The sequence below is a fragment of the Eriocheir sinensis genome, chromosome 2 (assembly GCF_024679095.1).
Source record: "Eriocheir sinensis breed Jianghai 21 chromosome 2, ASM2467909v1, whole genome shotgun sequence".
In the NCBI taxonomy this organism is placed as follows: domain Eukaryota; kingdom Metazoa; phylum Arthropoda; class Malacostraca; order Decapoda; family Varunidae; genus Eriocheir; species Eriocheir sinensis.
In genome coordinates this window covers 3,311,720-3,334,294 of record NC_066510.1, presented here as the reverse complement: position 1 = coordinate 3,334,294, position 22,575 = coordinate 3,311,720, and the positions used below count along the sequence as shown (strand labels likewise).

At 41.4% G+C, this 22,575-nt stretch overlaps 1 protein-coding gene across 3 annotated transcripts in view; it reads right to left on the bottom strand.

Moving 5' to 3' along the window:
* Positions 1 to 22,575, bottom strand: part of LOC126998633 (uncharacterized) — a 97,248-nt gene that overhangs the window by 19,585 nt on the left and 55,088 nt on the right. For all 3 annotated transcript variants that reach the window (XM_050860591.1, XM_050860582.1, XM_050860573.1), the window contains one exon: positions 22,141 to 22,223. In XM_050860591.1, coding sequence (XP_050716548.1) covers positions 22,141 to 22,223 — 83 coding nt within the window. The remainder of the gene's footprint in view (positions 1 to 22,140; positions 22,224 to 22,575) is intronic.

The window sequence follows — 22,575 nt, the reverse complement described above, 5'->3', positions numbered from 1 at the left end:
CGGTGCAGAGGAGGATGACTAAGATGATTCAGGGGTTGAGAAACTTGCCATACGAGGAAAGACTCAAACAGTTAAACTTGCATTCTCTAGAAAATCGAAGGGTGCGTAGAGACATGATCGAGGTTCATAAATGGATGAAGGGCTTTAATAAGGGAGACATTCATTAGGTTTTGTTGGTAAGAGAACCGGGTAGGACACGAAGTAATGGGTTTAAACTGGATAAATTCAGATTCAACAGGGACATAGGCAAAAATTGGTTTACTAACAGGGTGGTGGATGAGTGGAATGGGCTTAGCAGTCATGTGGTGAGTGCCAATACAATTGTCACATTAAAAAATAGACTAGATAAATTCATGGACAGCGATATTAGGTGGGGTTAGATACACGGGAGCTTAGGGTCAAAGGAGCTGCCTAGTACAGGCCTACCGGCCTCTTGTAGACTCCTGCGTTCTTATGTTCTATGTTCTTATATATATATATATATATATATATATATATATATATATATATATATATATATATATATATATATATATATATATATTTTTTTTTTTACAACAAAGGAGATAGCTCAAGGGCACACAAAAAAGAAACAATAATAAAAAGAAAAGCCCGCTACTCGCTGCTCACAAAAAAGAATCAAAAGAGGTGGCCGAAAGAAAGGTCAATTTCGGGAGGAGAGGTGTCCTGATACCCTCCTCTTGAAAGAGTTCAAGTTGCAGGCAGGAGGAAATACAGATGAAGGAAGATTGTTCCAGAGTTTACCAGCGTGAGGGATGAAAGAGTGAAGATGCTGGTTAACTCTTGCATAAGGGGTTTGGGCAGTATAGGGATGAGTATGAGTAGAAAGTCGTGTGCAGCGGGACCGCGGGAGGGGGGGAGGCATGCAGTTAGCAATTTCAGAAGAGCAGTCAGCGTGAAAATAGCGATAGAAGATAGAAAGAGAGGCAACATCGCGACGGAATTTTAGAGGTAGAAGACTATCAGTAGGAAGTGGAAAGCTGATGAGATGAAGAGCTTTAGACTCCACTCTTTCTAGAAGAGCTGTGTGAGTGGAGCCCCCCCACACGTGAGATGCATACTCCATACGAGGGCGGAAAAGGCCCTTGTATATGGATAGCAACTGTGCGGGGGAGAAGCACTGATGGAGTCGATACAGAACGCCCAACCTCGAGGAAGCTGATTTAGCGAGAGAGGAGATATGAAGTTTCCAGTTGAGATTTTGTGTTAAGGATAGACCGAGGATATTTAGTGTTGAAGAATTTGACAGCTGAATGTTGTCGAAGAATAGGGGAGAGGTGTTTGGAAGATTGTGTCGAGTTGATAGGTGAAGAAATTGAGTTTTTGAGGCATTGAGAGACACAAGGTTCCTTCTGCCTCTATCGGAAATGATAGCAAGGTGTGAGGTTAAGCGTTCTGCAGCTTGCAGTCTGGAGTCGTGTAGTTCCTGTTGGGATGGCCTTCTTTTGAAAGAAGTTGAATAATGCATATTGGAGTCGTCGTTGTACGAGTGGACAGGACAGTTTGTTATAGAAAGAAGATCATTGATGAATAACAGGAAGGGAGTGGGTGATAGGACAGAGCCCTGTGGAACACCACTGTTGATAGGTTTAGGGGAAGAACAGTGACCGTCTACCACCGCAGAGAGAGAACGGCCGGAAAGGAAACTGGACGGTCGGGAATACGAGTAGGGTGCTGAACCAACTGCTCTAGATCGTTGAGGAGAACAAAGTTGTAGGCTTGTTCACCAGGCTGGTCAGTGAAAGAGGATGAAAGCCAAAGCTGGTGGTGTCCATTGAAATCTCCCAAGATGGAGATTTCAGCGAAGGGAGAGTTAGTCAAGATGTGCTACACTTTAGAGTTCAAATAATCAAAGAATTTTACATAGTTAGTAGAGTTAGGTGAGAGATAAACAGCACAGATGTATTTAGTAATAGAATGACAATGAAGTCTTACCCAGATGATGGAAAATTCAGAAGAGTCAAGGTCGTAGGCAAGATAGCAAGTGATGTTGCGCACGAAGGCAGAACATCCAGCTTTGGAGTGAAATTTAGGATAGAGATAGTTGGAGGGAACAGAGTAGAGATTGGTATTAGTAGCCTCAGAAACCTGTGTTTCGGTGAGGAAGAGAGGGTGAGGTTTAGAGGAGGAGAGATGGTGTTCCACAGAATTGAAATTATAACTAAGACCACGGATGTTGCAGAAATTGATAAGGAGGAGGTTCGAGGAGTTACCAGGACACCTCTCAAGTCGGCAGCCAGAAGGGGAGTCCTCCCTGGAGGAATTTATGGTCCCCCCCCCAGGCGGGGACTCCGAGGCAGTGTTATTGTGCGCCATTTTTGATTTTGAATTTTGGGAAAAGATGTGTATGTTGTGTGAATGTAGTGTGGTGTAGAAAAAGAGAGGATTTTTCTTTAGAGAGCATGCTGAACTACTCTCTGGTGTTGATGAGACAAAAGGGAAACGGTTAGTGAGGACATGAGAAGGGTCTTTGAAAGGCTTCAGCACCCTCCTCGCTGCCCATATATATATATATATATATATATATATATATATATATATATATATATATATATATATATATATATATATATATATATATATATATATATATATATATATATATATATATATATATATATATATATATATATATATATATATATATATATATATATATATATATATATATATATATATATATATATATATATATATATATATATATATATATATATATATATATATATATATATATATATATATATATATATATATATATATATATATATATATATATATATATATATATATATTTACAACAAAGGAGGCAGCTCAAGGGCACACAAAAATAGGAAACGATTATAAAAAAAGCCCGCTACTCGCTGCTCCCAAAAAGAATTAAAAGAGGTGGCCGAAAGAAAGATTAATTTCGGAAGGAGAGGTGTCCTGATACCCTCCTCTTGAAAGAGTTCAAGTCGTAGGCAGGAGGAAATACAGATGAAGGAAGATTGTTCCAGAGTTTACCAGCGTGAGGGATGAAAGAGTGAAGATACTGGTTAACTCTTGCATAAGGGGTTTGGACAGTGTAGGGATGAGCATGAGTAGAAAGTCGTGTGCAGCGGGGCCGCGGAAAGGGGGGAAGCATGCAGTTAGCAAGTTCAGAAGAGGAGTCAGCATAGAAATATCGATAGAAGATAGAAAGAGAAGCAAGATTGCGGCGGAATTTAAGAGGTCGAATACTATCAGTACGAGGAGGAGAGCTGATGAGACGAAGAGCCTTAGACTCCACTCTGTCCATAAGAGCTGTGTGAGTGGAGCCCCCCCACACGTGAGATGCATACTCTATACGAGGGCGGACAAGGCCCCTGTATATGGATAGCAACTGCGCGGGGTAGAAGAACTGTCGGAGACGATACAGAACGCCCAACCTCGAGGAAGCTGATTTAGCAAGATAGGAGATATGAAGTTTCCAGTTGAGATTTCGAGTTAAGGATAGACCGAGGATGTTTAGTGTTGAAGAAGGTGACAGCTGAGTGTTGTCGAAGAATAGGGGTTAGGTGTTTGGAAGATTGTGTCAAGTTGATAGGTGGAGAAATTTTTGAGGCATTGAAGGACACAAGGTTCCTTCTGCTCCAATCGGAAATGATAGCAAGGTCTGAGGTTAAGTGTTCTGCAGCCTTCAGTCTGGAGTCGTGTACTTCCTGATGTGTTGGTCTTCTATTGAAAGAAGTTGAATAATGCAGAGTCGAGTCGTCGGGGTATGAATGGACAGGACAGTTTGTTATGGAAAGAAGATCATTGATGAATAACAGGAAGAGAGTGGGTGATAGGACAGAGCCCTGTGGAACGCCACTGTTGATAGATTTAGGGGAAGAGCAGTGACCGTCTACCACTGCAGAGATAGAACGGCCGGAAAGGAAACTGGAGATAAAGGAACAGAGAGGGGGATAGAATCCGAAAGAGGGCAGTTTAGAAAGTAAAGACTGGTGCCAGACTCTATCGAAGGCTTTCGATATGTCTAGCGCAACAGAGAAAGTTTCACCGAAACGGCTAAGAGAAGATGACCAAGAGTCAGTTAAGAGAGCAAGAAGATCGCCAGTAGAACGCCCCTTTCGGAATCCATACTGGCGATCAGATAGAAGGTTAGAAGTGGAAAGGTGCTTTTGAATCTTCCGGTTAAGGATTGATTAAAAAGGTTTAGATAGACTGGAAAGTAAAGCTATAGGCCGGTAGTTTGAGGGTTTGGAACGGTCACCCTTCCTAGGCACAGGCTGTACAAAGGCATACTTCCAGCAGGAAGGAAAGATAGATGTTGATAGGCAGAGACGAAAGAGTTTGACCAGGCAGGGTGTCAGCACAGAAGCACAGTTTTTAAGGACAATAGGAGGCACTTCATCAGGTCCATAAGCCTTCTGAGAGTTGAGGCCAGAGAGGGCATAGAAAACATCATTTGGAAGAATCTTAATAACTGGCATAAAGGAGTCAGAGGGGGGATGAGTAGGTGGAATATGCCCAGAATCGTCCAGGGTTAAGGAGAGGAGGGAAAGCGGAAGAAGTGAAATTGCAGGAGATATTTTTAGCTAGATGCTAGAAGTCACGAAAAGAATTAGAAAAAGCAATATGTTGACATTTTCTATTAATAAAAGAAGTTTTGGTAAGTCGGAGAATAGATTTGGCGCGATTCCGGGCTGAAATGTAAAGGTCAAAGTTAGTGGGATTTCGAAGGCTCTGGAACCTTTTGTGAGCTGCCTCTCTATCTTTTATAGCACGAGAACAAGCGTGATTAAACCAAGGCTTTTTATCCTGAGGAGTAGAGAAAGTACGTGGAATGTATACCTCCATTCCAGAGACAATCACCTCTGTGATGCGCTGAGCACACACAGAGGGGTCTCTCTCCTGGAAGCAGTAATCATTCCACGGGAAATCGGAAAAGTACATCCTCAGGTCGTCCCACCGAGCTGAAGCAAAATGTCAGAAGCATCTTCTCTTCGGCTGGTCCATAGGATGTACAGGAGCGATAGAACAGGATACAGAAATAACGTTTTGATCGGAGAAGCCCAACGGAGAGAACAGTTTGACAGAGTAAGCAGAAGGATTAGAGGTAAGGAAGAGGTCTTGAATGTTGGGCCTATCTCCAAGACGGTCGGGAATACGAGTAGGGTGCTGAACCAACTGCTCTAGGTCATTGAGGAGAGCAAAGTTGTAGTTTTGTTCACCGGGCTGGTCACTGAAGGGGGATGGAAGCTAAAGCTGGTGGTGAACATTGAAATCTCCCAAGATGGAGATTTCAACGATGGGAGAGTGAGTCAAGATGTGCTCCACTTTAGAGTTCAAATAGTCAAAGAATTTTACATAGTTAGTAGAGTTAGGTGAGAGATAAACAGCACATATGTATTTAGTAATATAATGACAATGAAGTCTTAGCCAGATGGAAAATTCAGAAGAGTCAAGGTCGTGGGCACGAGAGGAAGTGATGTCGTTGCGCACGTAGGCGCAACATCCAGCTTTGGATTGAAATTTAGGATAGAGATAGTAGGAAGGAACAGAGTAGAGGTTGTTGTCAGTAGCCTCAGAAACCTGTGTTTCGGTGAGGAAGAGAAGGTGGGGTTTAGAGGAGGAGAGATGGTGTTCCACAGAATGAAAATTAGAACGAAGACCGCGAATGTTGCAGAAATTGATAAGGAGGAGGTTCGAGGAGTTATCAGGACACCTCTCAAGTCGGCAGCCAGAAAGGGAGTCCTCCCTGGGGGAATTTATGGTCCCCCCCCCAGGCGGGGACTCCGAGGCAGTGTTTTCGTTAGCCATTTTGAATTTTGAATTTTAGGAAAAGGTGTGTGTGTGTTGTGTGAATGTAGTGTGGTGTAGAAAGAGAGAGGAACGGTCTTTAGAGAGCATGTTGAACTGTTCTCTGGTGTTGATGAGACAAAAGAGAAATGGTTAGTGAGGACATGAGAAGGGTCTTTGAAGGGCTTCAGCACCCTCCTCGCTTCCCATATATCCTCACCGGGAGTAGCTCACGCCCGTTCGGTAGGTGTCTTTCTACCTATTCTTACCAAATATATATATATATATGTGTATATATATATATATTTATTTATATATATATATATATATATATATATATATATATATATATATATATATATATATATATATATATATATATATTATTATTATTATTATTATTTTTTTTTTTTTACAACAAATGAGACAACTCAAGGGGACAAAAAAGTAAACAACAATATAAAAGCACGCTTCTCGCTGCTCACAAAAAGAAACTAAAGAGGTGGCCGAAAAAGAGGTCAGTTTCGGGAGGAGAGGTTTCCAGATACCCTTCTCTTGAAAGAGTTCAAGTCGTAGGCAGGAGGAAATACAGAAGAAGGAAGATTGTTCCAGAGTTTACCAGCGTGAGGGATGAAAGAGTGAAGATGCTGGTTAACTCTTGCATAAGGGGTTTGGGCAGTATAGGGATGAACATGAGTAGAAAGTCGTGTGCAGCGGGGCCGCGGGAGGGGGGGAGGCATGCAGTTAGCAAGTTCAGAAGAGCAGTCAGCATGAAAATATCAATAGAAGATAGAAAGAGAGGCAACATGGCGGCGGAAATTAAGAGTTAGAAGACTATCACTAAGAGGAGGAGAGCTGATGAGACGAAGAGCCTTAGACTCCACTCTCTCCAAGAGGGCTGTGTGAGTGGAGCTCCCCCACACGTGAGATGCATACTCCATACGAGGGCGGACAATGCCCCTGTATATGGGTAGGAACTGTGCGGGGGAGAACTGTCGGAGACGATACAGAACGCCCAACCTCGAGGAAGCTGATTTAGTGAGAGAAGAGATGTGAAGTTTCTAGTTAAGATTTTGATTTAAGGATAGACCGAGGATGTTTAGCGTTGAAGATGGTGACAGCTGAGTGTTGTTGAAGAATAGGGGATAGGGGTTTGAAAGATCGTGTCGAGTTGAAAGGTGTAGAAATTGGGTTTTTGAGGCATTGAAGGACACAAGGTTCCTTTTACCCCAATCGGAAATGATAGTAAGGTCTGAAGTTAATCGTTCTGCAGCTTCCAGCCTGGAGTCCAGTAATTCCTGTTGAGAGGTTTTCTGTTGAAAGAAGTTGAATAATGCAGAATGGAGTCATCAGCGTATGAGTGGATAGGACAGTTTGTTATGGAAAGAAGATCATTGATGAATAACAGGAAGACAGTGGGTGATAGGACAGAGCCCTGTGGAACACCACTGTTAATAGGTTTATGAGAAGAACAGTGACCGTCTACCACCGCAGAGATAGAACGGCCGGAAAGGAAACTGGAGATAAAGGAACAGAGAGGGGGATAGAATCCGAAAGAGGGCAGTTTAGAAAGTAAAGACTGGTGCCAGACTCTATCGAAGGCTTTCGATATGTCTAGCGCAACAGAGAAAGTTTCACCGAAACGGCTAAGAGAGGATGACCAAGAGTCAGTTAAGAGAGCAAGAAGATCGCCAGTAGAATCCATACTGGCGATCAGATAGGTTAGAAGTGGAAAGGTGCTTTTGAATCTTCCGGTTAATTAAGGATTGATTCTAAAGCTTTAGATAGACAGGAAAGTAAAGCTATAGGGCGGTAGTTTGAGGGATTGGAACGGTCACCCTTCATAGACACAGAATGTACAAAGGCATACTTACAGCAGGAAGGAAAGATAGATGTTGATAGGCAGAGACGAAAGAGTTTGACCAGGCAGGGTGTCAGCACAGAAGCACAGTTTTTAAGGACAATAGGAGGCACTTCATCAGGTCCATAAGCCTTGTGAGAGTTGAGGCCAGAGAGGGCATAGAAAACATTATTTGGAAGAATCTTAATAACTGGCATAAAGGAGTCAGAGGGGGGATGAGTAGGAGGAATATGCCCAGAATCGTCCAGGCTGGAGTTCTTACAGAAAGTTTGAGCGAAGAGTTCAGCCTTAGAGACAGATGAGACGGCAGTCCTGCCGTCAGGGTTAAGGAGAGGAGGGAAAGCGGAAGAAGTGAAATTGGAGGAGATATTTTTGGCTAGATGCTAGAAGTCACGGGAAAAATTAGAAAAAGCAAGATGTTGACATTTGCTATGGATGAAGGAGTTTTTGCTCAGTCGAAAAATAGATTTTGCATGATTCCTGGCGGAAATGTAAAGGTCATGGTTAGCGTGAGTTTGAAGGCTCTGACACCTTTTGTGAGCTGCCTTTCTATCTTTGACAGCACGAGAACAAGCGTGATTAAACCAAGGCTTTTTAGCATGGAGAGTAGAGAAAGTACGTGGAATTTATGCCTCCATTCCTGAGACAATCACCTTTGTGATGCGCTGAGCCCAAACAGAGGGGTCTCTATTCTGGAAGCAGTAATCATTACACGGGAAATCGGAAAAGGACATCCTCAGGTCGTCCCACCGAGCTGAAGCAAAATGCCAGAAGCATCGCCTCTTCAGCATAAAAATATCGATAGAAGATAGAAAGAGAGGCAACATGGCGGCGGAATTTAAGAGGCAGAAGACTATCAGTATGAGAAGGAGAGTTTATGAGACGAAGAGCCTTTGACTCAACTCTGTCAAGGAGAGGTGTGTGAGTGGAGCCCCCCCACACATGAGATGCATACTCCATACGAGGGCGGACAAGGCTCCTGTAAATGGATAGCAACTGTGCGAGTGAGAAGAACTGGCGGAGACGGTACAGAACGCCCAGCCTAGAGAAAGCTGATTTAGTAAGTGATGAGATATGAAATTTCCAGTTGAGATTTTGAGTTAAGGATAGACCGAGAATGTTTAGTATTGAAGGTGATAGCTGAGTGTTGTCGAAGAATAGAGGATAGTTGTTTGGAAGATTGTGTCGAGTGGATAGGTGGAGAAAATGTGTTTTTGAGGCGTTGAAGGACACCAGGTTCCTCTTGGCCCAATCGGAAATAATAGTAAGGTGTGAGGCTAAGCGTTCTGTTGCCTCCAGTCTTGAATCGTTAATTTCCTGTGGAGTGGGTCTTTTATTAAAAGAAGTTGAGTAATGCAGAAAGGAGTCACCGGCGTAAGAATGGATAGGACAGTTCGTTTTGGAAAGAAGATCATCAATGAACAACAGAAAGAGAATGGGAGATAGGACAGAACCCTGTGGGACACCATTGTTAATAGTTTTAGGGGAAGAGCAGTGACCGTCCACCACAGCAGATATAGAACGGTCACAAAGGAAACTGAAGATAAAGGTGAAGAGAGAAGGATAAAACCGTAGGAGGGTAGTTTGGAAAGCAAAGATTTGTGCCAGACCCTATCAAAAGCTTTTGATATGTCCAGCGCAATGGCATATATATATATATATATATATATATATATATATATATATATATATATATATATATATATATATATATATATATATATATATATATATATATATATATATATATATATATATATATATATATATATATATATATATATATATATATATATATATATATATATATATATATATATATATATATATATATATATATATATATATATATATATATATATATATATATATATATATATATATATATATATATATATATATATATATATATATATATATATATATATATATATATATATATATATATATATATATATATACACAAAAAAAAAACATAATAAAAAAGCCCGCTACTCGCTGCTCCTAAAAAAGAAACAAAAGAGGTGGCCGAAAGGAAGATCAAATACGGGAGGAGAGGTGTCCTGATACCCTCCTCTTGAAAGAGTTCAAGTCGTAGGCAGGAGGAAATACACATGAAGGAAGATTGTTCCAGAGTTTACCAGCGTGAGGGATGAAAGAGTGAAGATGCTGGTTAACTCTTGCATAAGGGGTTTGGACAGTATAGGGATGAGCATGAGTAGAAAGTCGAGTGCAGCGGGGCTGCGGGAGGGGGGGAGGCATGCAGTTAGCAAGTTCAGAGGAGCAGTCAGCGTGGAAATATCGATAGAAGATAGAAAGAGAAGCAACATTGCGGCGGAATTTAAGAGGTAGAAGACTATCAGTATGAGGAGGAGAGCTGATGAGACGAAGAGCCTTAGCCTCCACTCTGTCCAGAAGAGCTGTGTGAGTTGAGCCCCCCCACACATGAGATGCATACTCCATACGAGGGCGGACAAGGCCCCTGTATATGGACAGCAACTGTGCAGGGGAGAAGAACTGGCGGAGACGGTACAGAACGCCCTGCCTCGAGGAAGCTGAATTAGTAAGAGATGAGATATAAAGTTTCCAGTTAAGATTTTGAGTTAAGGATAGACCGAGGATGTTTAGTGTTGAGGAAGGTGATAGCTGGGTGTTGTCAAAGAATAGGGGATAGTTGTTTGGAAGATTGTGTCGAGTGGATAGGCGAAGAAACTGTGTTTTTGAGGCGTTGAAGGACACCAGGTTCTTCTTGCCCCAATCGGAAATAATAGTAAGGTCTGAGGCTAAGCGTTCTGCAGCCTCCAGCCTTGAGTCGTTAAGTTCCTGAAGGGTGGGTCTTCTATTAAAAGAAGTTGAGTAATGCAGAGTGGAATCATCGGCGTAGGAATGGATAGGATAGTTCGTTTTGGAAAGAAGATCATCAATGAACAACAGAAAAAAGAGTGGGAGATAGGACAGAACCCTGTGGGACACATCTGTTAATAGATTTAAGGGAAGAACAGTGACCGTCTACCACGGCAGAAATAGAACGGTCAGAAAGGAAACTGGAGATAAAGGTACAGAGAGAAGAATAGAAACCGTAGGAGGGTAGTTTAGAAAGCAAAGATTTGTGCCAGACCCTATCAAAAGCTTTTGATATGTCCAGCGCAATAGCAAAAGTTTCACCGAAACGGCTAAGAGAGGATGACCAAGAGTCAGTTAAGAAGGCTAGGAGATCACCAGTAGAACGCCCCTTGCGGAACCCATACTGGCGATCAGATAGATAGAAGAAGTGGAAAGGTGCTTATGAATCTTCCGGTTAAGGATTGATTCAAAAGCTTTAGATAGACAAGAAAGTAAAGCTATAGGACGGTAGTTTGAGGGATTGGAGCGGTCACCCTTCTTAGGTGCAGGCTGTATGAAGGCATACTTCCAGCAAGAAGGAAAGGTAGATGTTGGCAGGCAGAGGCGAAAGAGTTTGACGAGGCAGGGTGACAGCACGGAGGCACAGTTTTTAAGGACAATAGGAGGCACTCCATCAGGTCCATAAGCCTTCTGAGGATTGAGGCCAGAGAGGGCATAGAAAACATCATTTTGAAGAATCTTTATAACAGGCATAAAGGAGTCAGAGGGGGGATGAGTAGGAGGAATGTGCCCAGAATCGTCCAGAGTGGAGTTTTTAGAAAAAGTTTGAGAGAAGAGTTCAGCCTTAGAGATAGATGAGACATACGGCAGTGTTGCCGTCAGGTCTGAGTGGAGAAATATGAAGAAAGTATATATAGATATATATATATATATATATATATATATATATATATATATATATATATATATATATATATATATATATATATATATATATATATATATATATATATATATATATATATATATATATATATATATATATATATATATATATATATATATATATATATATATATATATATATATATATATATATATATATATATATATATATATATATATATATATATATATATATATATATATATCTATATATATTATATATCTCTATATATATATATATATCTGCTTACTGTCAAACTGTTCTCTCCATTGGGCTCCTCCGATCATAACCTTATTTCTGGTTCCTGTCCTATCGCTCCTGAACATCCTCTGGACCCACCGAAGAGGCGATGCTTCTGGCATTTTGCTTTTGCTCGGTGGGACGACATGAGGATGTATTTTTCCGATTTCCCGTGGAATGATTACTGATTCCAGGAGAGAGACCCCTCTGTGTGTGCCCAGCGCATCACAGAGGTGTTTGTCTCAGGAATGGAAGCATACATTCCACGTTCTTTCTCTACTCCTAATGTTAAAAAGCCTTGGTTTAATCATGCTTGTTCTCGTGTTATTAAAGATAGAGAGGCAGCTCAGAAATGGTTACAGAGCTTTCGAACTAACGCTAAGTATGACTTTTACATTTCAGTCCGGAATCGTGCCAAATCTATTCTGCGACTTACTAAAACATCTTTTATAAATAGAAAAGGTCAACACCTTGCTTCTTCTAATTCTTCCCGTGACATCTGGCATCTAGCCAAAAATATCTCCTCCAATTTCACTTCTTCCTCTTTCCCTCCTCTCCTTAACCCTGACGGCAGCACTGGCGTCTCATCTGTCTCTAAGGCTGAACTCTTCGCTCAAACTTTCTGTAAGAACTCCACCTTGGACGATTCTGGGCATATTCCTCCTACTCATCCCCCCACTGGCTCCTTTATGCCTGTTATTAAGCTTCTTCCAAATGATGTTTTCTAGGCCCTCTCTGGCCTCAACTTTCAGAAGACTTATGGACCTGATGGAGTGCCTCCTATTGTCCTTAAAATCTGCGCTTCCGTGCTGACACCCTGCCTGGTCAAACTCTTTCGTCTCTGCCTATCAACATCTACCTTTCCTTCCTGCTGGAAGTATGCCTTTGTACAGCCTGTGCCTAAGAAGGGTGACCGTTCCAATCCCTCAAACTACCGCCCTATAGCTTTACTTTCCTGTCTATCTAAAGCTTTTGAATCAGTCCTTAACCGGAAGATTCAAAAGCACCTTTCCACTTCTAACTTTCTACCTGATCGCCAGTATGGGTTCCGAACGGGGCGTTCTACTGGTGATCTTCTTGCTCTCTTAACTGATTCTTGGTCATCCTCTCCTAGCCGTTTCGGTGAAACTTTCTCTGTTGCGCTAGACATATCGAAAGCATTCGATAGAGTCTGGCACAAGTCTTTGCTTTCTAAACTGCCCTCTCTCTGTTCCTTTATCTCCAGTTTCCTTTCCGGCCGTTCTATCTTTGCGGTGGTAGACGGTCACTGTTCTTCCCCTAAACCTATCAACAGTGGTGTTCCACAGGGCTCTGTCCTATCACCCACTCTCTTCCTGTTATTCATCAATGATCTTCTTTCCATAACAAACTGTCTTGTCCACTCATACGCCGACGACTCCACTCTGCATTATTCAACTTCTTTCAGTAGAAGACCTTCTCAACAGGAAGTACACGACTCCAGACTGGAGGCTGCAGAACGCTTAACCTCAGACCTTGCCTTCAAATCCGATTTGGGTAGAAGGAACCTTGTGTCCTTCAATGCCTCAAAAACTCAATTTCTCCACCTATGAACTCGACACAATGTTCCAAACACCTATCCCCTATTCTTCGACAACACTCATCTATCACCATCTTTAAAACTAAACATTCTCGGTCTATCCTTAACTCAAAATCTCAACAGGAAACTTCACATCCCTTTCGCTAAATCAGCTTCCTCGAGGTAGGGCGTTCTGTATCGTCTCCGTCAGTTCTTCTCCCCCGCGCAGTTGCTATCCATATACGGAGACCTTGTCCGCCCTCGTATGGAGTATGCATCTCACGTGTGGGGGGGCTCCACTCACAAAGCTCTTCTGGACCGAGTGGAGTATAAGGCTCATCGTCTCGTCAGCTCTTCTCCTCCTACTGATAGTCTTCTACCTCTTAAATTCCGTCACGATGTTGCCTCTCTTTCTATCTTCTATCGATATTTCCATGCTGACTGCTCTTCTGAACTTGCTAACTGCATGCCTCCAACCCTCCCGCGGCTTCGCTGAACACGACTTTCTACTCATGCTCATCCCTATACTGTCCAAACCCCTTATGCAAGAGTTAACCAGCATCTTCACTCTTTCATCCCTCACGCTGGTAAATTCTGGAACAATCTTCCTTCATCTGTATTTCCTCCTGCCTAAGACTTGAACTCTTTCAAGAGAAGGGTTTCAGGACACCTCTCCTCCCGAAATTGACCTCTCTTTCGGCCACCTCTTATGATTCTTTTTGATGAGCAGCGAGTAGCGGGCTTTTTTTTTTTATCATTGTTTCCTTTTTTGTGTGCCCTTGAACTGCCTCCTTTGTTGTGTGTGTATATATATATATATATATATATATATATATATATATATATATATATATATATATATATATATATATATATATATATTTTTTTTTCTGTCGTTGCCTGTTGCGCCGGTAGGCATCTTCCTGGTGGGGCCTGATGGTCGGCCCAAGGCTTCTTCCAGGTGGGGCCTGATGGTCGGCCCAGCCCGTTCTGGCGCAGGCGAGTGTTTATAGTGGCACCATCTTGCATAGGCTCATGCTGCCCCCCGGAACTCGTTCTTGATTCGCTTGGACGGCTTCCTCTAGAGTCCGAGCTGATAGGTGGTCTTCAGGACAGCATGTGGGTAGTTTTAAGCCACTCGGTGGTGACTGAAAAATCAGAGTGGTAGCGTGGGGATTCGAACCCGCGTCGTCCATCACGCGGTGAATGTGGGCCCAGTACGCTACCAGTTCGGCCACCCGCCTACCCCCATATATATATATATATATATATATATATATATATATATATATATATATATATATATATATATATGTGTGTGTGTGTGTGTGTGTGTGTGTGTGTGTGTGTGTGTGTGTGTGTGTGTGTGTGTGTGTGTGTGTGTGTGTGTGTGTGTGTGTGTGTGTATATAAATATATATATATATATATATATATATATATATATATATATATATATATATATATATGTATATACTATATAAAATTCGTTGACTATATGAAGTCTAAAGTGGAGCACATCTTGACTCACTCTCCCTTCGCTGAGATCTCCATTTTGGGGGATTTCAATGTTCAACACCAGCTTTGGCTTTCATCCTCTTTCACTGATCAGCCTGGTGAACAAGTCTACAACTTTGCTCTCCTCAACGATCTAGAGCAGTTGGTTCAGCACCCTACACATACTCCCGACCATCTTGGAGACTGGCCCAACATACTAGACCTCTTCCTTACCTCTAACTCTTCTGTCAAACTATTCTCTCCGTTGGGCTCCTCCGATCACAACCTTATTTCTGTATCCTGTCCTATCGTTCCTGTACATCATTTGGACCTTCCGAAAAGGCGATGCTTCTGGCATATTGCTTCAGCTCGGTGGGACGACCTGAGGATGTACTTTTCCGATTTCCCATGGAATGATTACTGCTTCGAGGAGAGAGACCCCTTTGTGTGTGCCTGTGCATCAAAGAGGTGATTGGAGACATACTTTCCACGTACTTTCACTTCTCCCCATGCTTAAAAGTCTTGGTTTAATCGCGCTTGTTCTCGTGCTGTCAATCATGGAGACGCAGCTCATAAAATGTGCCATAACTTTGGAACTCCCGCTAACCATGATCTTTACATTTCCGCCCGGAATCGTGCCAAATCTATTCTTTGACTTACCAAAAACGCCTTTATCCATAGCAAATTTCAACACCTTGCTTTCTCTAATTTTTCCAGAGACTTCTGGCACCTAGCCAAAAATATCTCCTCACACTTCACTTTTTCATCTTTCCCTCCTCTCCTCAATCCTGACGGCAGCACCGCCGTCTCATCTATCTCAAAGGCTGAACTCTTCTCTGAAACTTTCTGTAACAACTCTACTCTGGACGATTCTGGGCATATTCCTCCTACTCATCCCTCCTTTGACTCCTTTATGCTTGTTATTAAGATTCTTAAGAGTGATGTTTTCTATGCTCTCTCTTGCCTGAACTCTCAGATGATGAACCTGATGGAGTGCCTCCTATTGTACTTAAAAACTGTACCTCCGTGCTGACACCCTGCCTGGTCAAACTCTTTCGCCTCCGCCTGTCAACATATAACTTTCCTTCCTGCTGGAAGTGTGCTTTCATACAGCCTGTGCCTAAGAAGGGTGATCGATCCACTCCTTCAAACGCCCGCTCCATAGCTTTATTTTCCTGCCTATCTAAAGCTTTTGAATCAATCCTAAAACGGAAGATTCAAAAGCACCTTTCCACTCTTAACCTTGTATCTGATCGCCAGTATGTGTTCCGCAAGGGGCGTTCTACTCGCGATCTTCTTGCTCTCTTAATTGATTCTTGGTCATCCTCACTTAGCCGTTTCGGTGGAACTTTCCCAGTTTCGCTAGACATATCAAATCCTTTCGATAGAGTCTGGCACAAGTCTTTGCTTTCTAAACTGCCCTCTTTCGGATTCTATCCTTCTCTTTGTTCCTTTATCTCCAGTTTCTTTTCCGGCCGTTCTATCTCTGCCCCTAAACCCCTAAACCTATTAACAGTGGTGTTCCACAGGGCTCTGTCTTATCACCCATTCTCTTCCTGTTATTCATCAGTGATCTTCTTTCCATAACAAACTTTCCTATCCACTCATACGCTAATGACTCCACTCTACAGTATTCAACTTCTTTCAGCAGAAGACCCTCTCAACAGGAATTACAAAACTCCAGACTGGAGGATGCAGAACGCTTAACCTCAGACCTTGCTATCATTTCCGATTGGTTTAAAAGAAACCTGGTGTCCTTCAATGCCTCAAAAACTCAATTTCTCCACCTATCAACTCGACACAATTTTCCAAACACCTATCCCCTTTTCTTTCTCTTATCAGCTCCCCTTCTCTTACTGACAGTCTTCTACCTTTTAAATTCTGCCGCCATGTTGCATCTCTTTCTATCTTCTATCGATATTTTCATGCTGACTGTTCTTCTGAACTTGCTAACTGCATGCCTACTCCTCTCCAGCGGCCCCGCTGCATAAGACTTTATACTCAAGCTCATCCCTTTACTGTCCAAACCCCTTATGGCAGAATTAACCAGCATCTTCATTCTTTCATTTCCTTCACTGGTAAACTCTGGAACAGCCTTCCTTCGTCAGTATTTCCTGCTGCCTATGACTTGACCTCTTTCAAGAAGAGTGTATCTAGACACCTCTGCTTCCGAAATTGACCTCTCTTTTGGCCATTCAATACTTTTCGTTTTGTGGGAGTAACAGTTAGCGGGCTATTTTTCTACACTTTCGTCTTGTCGCCCTTGAGTTGCCCTGTGCTGTAAAAAAGGTTCGTATCTAGTAAGAATGTTTTAATCATAATGAAAAAGTTCCCTAGTTCGTGGCACAAATCAGGTGCCACCTTGGCCGAGTGCTTGGCGTCACTGTTGTCCACTCTCCCATCACACGGCCTCTCCTCAGTCTTCTGCCTCATCCCTTGCCATTCTTTCTCACGGGAACGGCCTTTTCCTTAAGCTCCTTCAAGGAATAGAAAAGAAACATATTTATTGCTGTTTCCGCTGTACATTTTCATATCTCATCCGGTACGTCTTTGCTTTACAACTTACGAGCCTCACACAACATTGTGACTGTCTGAGGTCTTTACTATAATCTACACTGTAGTGCTGTCCAAACCTTTTTCGCCTATATTGCCCTTTATTACCTTTTCCTACTCTTACGTACCCCTTATGGCTGATTAGAACTATATTATAATATATATATATATATATATATATATATATATATATATATATATATATATATATATATATATATATATATATATATATATATATATATATATATATTATAATATATGAGGCACTTAGTAACATAGTGTACCAAACGCCACATATAGAAGATGGAGAAAAAACGCATTTAAAGTTTTGCTACTTTCAAAATGCTATAACTCAGGAACCAGTTAATATTTTTTGATATCTTTTTTTTTAATGTTTAGCTTAACGTTCCTACTTTCACATCATACTATATTTGCTATGAAAAAAAATATGCGCATTTTGGAAGGTTGAACAATAACTACATATCCCTCCAGCATAAATATTGAGACAGGAACTGTTTCCTCAGTAAACGTTCATTATGATCAAACTAACTAAAGGTATTATTAGGAAATGCTCAGAAAATCAGAATCGATGTGTGTCATACATTTTAAAGAAACAAAAACCATCATAAAAGCCTTCCATTTGGAAACAATGATTGATTGATAGTTTATTGTTGCAAGTAAACAACAAAGGAGAAGGGAGGAGCATGCCATCCCAACCTCCAGGCAGTACAGAGTGTGATTAAAATGGAAAGCTTCAAGAAGAATGGGGTGTACGTTTGTAAAGTTGTAGTAATATGGAGAGAACAAAGGTAAGATATGCTTCACAGTAGATAAAACAAAACACCTTGTAATCATTGACAGTAACCGCATGAAAAATTATAATCAAGATCATTGTCAGGTCCTATTTCTTTATCTTATCCAAGGGCCAGTTTCACAGTTCCCCATGATGGGTTAGTAAGCTCCCAAACCAATACCAGAGCCTTCGAAATTTCCTTGAATAGTGTCTGGCATTTATATTTAAGTTCACAAATTTGATGAAACTATACCGGAAAAGTCTTGTGTATTTAGTGTGGCATCGAAGACCTCACCATTTTGGATTGTATGGGATTCTATAGTTTGGTTCGGGCTGTTACGAAGACACTGTGTTGGACTGTGAAATTGGCTCTAAGTCTCTCTTGTCCATGTGTTCCTTGTAGCTCCTCTTCTTCATTGATAATTCCACAATAAAGATAAGAAAACCCCTTAAGCAGCATTGAAAACAGCAGTGTTAAAACCCAGTCAGTGTGTTAAAGAGCAGGGGCCGAATTCACAAAGGCTTAGTTCGTAGTTTTGGGCCCTTAGTTGCCTTAGTGCGTAGTTTTGAGAACATTGAGATTCACAAAGCTCGGGCGGTAATAACTACCAACTAATCGATGACGTCACGGGTTAGCGCGCGGATTTACAAAGCTTTACCGCGCGACGCCAAATATGTTGTTAAATAGCTACTGTCTCGGGGGTGTAGTAAACGCTAACAATATTATCATATTTACGTATAAATGCTTATAAATCGTGTTTTCAACTTGAAATATAACTTTGCGAGTAGAGGAAGCCCATTTCTTTATAAAATGATGAGATATACACCCTTTGAGAGGTATATGATAAGTGTGGGCGGTATGGCATCATCGACGCCCGCGGCCGGGGGACTGCCAGACCACCCTCCTCTTTCATCTTCCTACCTCCTCATCCTTTCATCCATCCATCTCTAGATTTGTCCCTCCGTGGAGGGACAATGGACCTTTGTCGGGTGACAATTAAAACTAGCCCATGAGTTGGGCTGCAGATATGGCAAGACAGTCTTAATTTTCCCTCGTTCCTTCCTTGTCCTTCGTTCCTGTCTGCCTCGATATCTGTCCCATATTTTTCTTTGCTTTCTTCCTGCCTCAGTCTCCTCCGCATCTTCTTTTTCTTCATCTTAAGCATGTTCGTAGGTAACAAGACATCGAACAGCAGAGTTACCTTGACGAAATGTGCAGCAAACAACGAAATAATTAAATTCGTTGAGTGCGATCGATTTAGTACAGTTTGCCTTAAAAGGAAGAAAAATGGGAAAAGAGAATGGGTTTCTTGACCCAGCAGCTGGGGGGGCCTCCCTAGGTTTGGCTGACGGTTCTGTAAACGTGTTTGCGATTCGCTGCAAGACCAACGACGTCATCAACCAATCAGCGGCCTCGCTGATTTAGCGCACCTCTAACCAAGGATTATATACTATATGGATAGCTCACTGAAACGTCATCGATGACATCATGACTGCAGGACGTCATTTAGTTCACTCTCACCCTGTTCTCACGGAATAAAATGTACTAGTAAACCCTTATTTATTCTTATTCATGGTCAGATTTTGCGCTTTTTTGATTGCTAAGGATAAGTAATTAAATTAGGCAGCTGTTGTGTTGGCTAATTGTATACAATAATATAAACAATATGAGAAACATGGTAAAGAAGCTGCAGAAATATTGCTCTGTTTACCATCGATGCTTGCGTTTTCTTAACTTTTATTAACATTAGTTTTCTACAACTTAATTTGCAGGGGTAACTAATCCTGTCATATATAATGAAAGTAATTTTTTTTAATCACACATATATATTGTAAAATATTTACGCAAATTTTTAACTAAATGAATTCACCTTTACCAAACTTTCACTATAGAGCTTTATTGCCTTTTCTTTAATGTTATCACTTTCTTGGAAAATGTTTGGACCTCGCCCGCGCAGACTTCACCTTCACTTTATCTTTTCGTTTGTAGGCCAAAATCCACTTCTTCAAGGTGTGTTTGTCTCTAGAAAACCTAGTGAACTTAACACCTTGGCGACTTTCCACAGTTGAGCCACTGTAACACCCATATACACCACAAAACACCATTTTCACTGAGTAAGCTACGGTGAGAACATAGTGAAGTGAAACAGTTTGCCGCCAAGCACCATTTGTTTACATGTGTGACGCCATCCGCGGTGCATTGTGGGTAAAACAAAAGCTTAGTGAGCTATCCTTATAGTATATAATCCTTGCCTCTAACTACCATCTAAGGTTTGCTTCGTGAATCTGACGCTATATAACGTCGGTCGCTAAATCAATAGAAAAAAAAAAGGTCACCTGCCGAAGTGGAACGAGGCTAAAATTCTAAAAGAAAACATCTCAAGACAACACAGGAAGGCCTCTGAATCTATTTTCATCACCCTCAATTAAAAAAAACAATAACAAACGAACAGGGGATGTAGTGTGGTCAAGGACCAGAGAGGGAGTGGCGGATAGTGAGGTACGAGTCAGGCAACACCCTCCAAGCATCCCAGGGGAGCCCGCATTTTTGTATATAAGACAGCTTACCCATGTATAAACCTTATTCCTCTGAAGAAGCCCACTAAGGCGAAACTAGTCAGGCGTAAACACTCGTTCCCAAGCCCGTACGTGTTTCCTTCACCACCTTTCATCACTTGTCATAATGTCTACACATGCGTAGTTATGTTACTTCGTTGTTAGTGAGTATGACACAATAAGTAACTAATTGTAATACTAATGTCACTAAACCCAAGTCATAACAGAGAGGCTTGGTGTGGCCTGTATATCTCCCACAATTCTGTTGTTTAATACTTTTTACATCTTTTCTGCCTACAAAACCATTTCTGCAACATCATCTTACCTTATTATATGCTGCCTATTCATTATGGGAGGCGCTCTTGGGTAGTACACTGAAAATAAGGTCGGAGGAGATGCTGCGCGTACACGTGTGGAAGCTGGACTGCGGGCTCTTGCTCTTGCTCTTGCTGTACTGGTGACCCGATGGAGAGTCCCGTTGGTCTTGGTCTTGGCTACAACCCACCTCGGGGTCTGGATCAGGCAGATCAGGATCCGGATCCACCAGATCACGAGAATCCAGATCTCGGTGGTAAATAGAACACGGGTTCTCCGGCCAGATCAGTGATCTAAAACGGATTCTTGTAAATAGAAGAGGTCTTAAGGGACGGGGAAGTGAGAGCAGGGCAGAGTTGCCATTGTTTGCATTTCCCATTTTTTGTAGATTTTCCTTAACTTACTTTACTCTCATGCAATCACATACTAAAATATTACATCAAGCTATAATAATGTTAAAATTACTAATGCATAAATAAGACTGCAAGACTATGATAAAAAAGAAATGCTGTTATTATCTGGAAACACTCGGAGAGCGAGTGGCTGGGTGCACTGAAACACCGAGGCGAGGCGGGCGACGATATCATGTACCTTGAGGGGAGTTTCAACCCTAATGCAGTTTCCATTCTGTACCTCGTGGTTGCTCTCCAGATAGAAGAGGGTTTGGGCTACACAGTGATAACCTTAACTAGATTTCCCCACCGGTGGCGTTTGGTACACTATGTTATTAGGGGCCTCATCATATTTAGGTACACGTACATTACGCGTCCTTCCTAAGTACCCGTCCCTCCCTCTCTCTTTTTCTTCATTAAACATGGTAAGTTTCTGCTGTGAGTGTGTGTGTGTGTGTGTGTGTGTGTGTGTGTGTGTGTTCATCGTCTTTTCACGTATCCCTTTGATCTATGCTGCGTACCCTCAGAGGTACGCGGCACACAGTTTGGATAACACTGATCTAAAGCACTCTTTCAGCAGGAATGCAGAGGTAAGGCTTTGGCACTTAGCTTCAGACACCTCTGAAAATTCCTAGTTTTGCTTACAGTATACATTCACGTTCACAGTATGAGAGACAAATGGAAAAGAAAAAGAAAGCACTCATTATCCTTTCGTTAGATTGTTTGTTGCACAGAAAGTGAGTAAACAGCTTACGTCGTGTTATGGAAATAGAGTTAATAATTTCCTGAGGGTCAAATTAAAAGTTAACAGACTTACCTTGCAAACCCCCCATATTTCTGTTGTATCGGGTAAGCGTCTTGACTTCCGGATGCACGGGTAAACGCGTATTTTCATTGGACCTGCAGTGGAGTACAATTCAAGGTAATATATGTATATATATATATATATATATATATATATATATATATATATATATATATATATATATATATATATATATATATATATATATATATATATATATATATATATATATATATATATATATATATATATATAGAGAGAGATATATATAGATATATATCTATCTATATATATATATATATATATATATATATATATATATATATATATATATATATATATACGAGAGAGAGACATTCAGCCTACACAGGCCCTATGGTGGTCTGTCCTAATACTCCCGTCATGGCTGCACCGATTTCCTCGTTCTCCACCACCACGTCGGTTTTC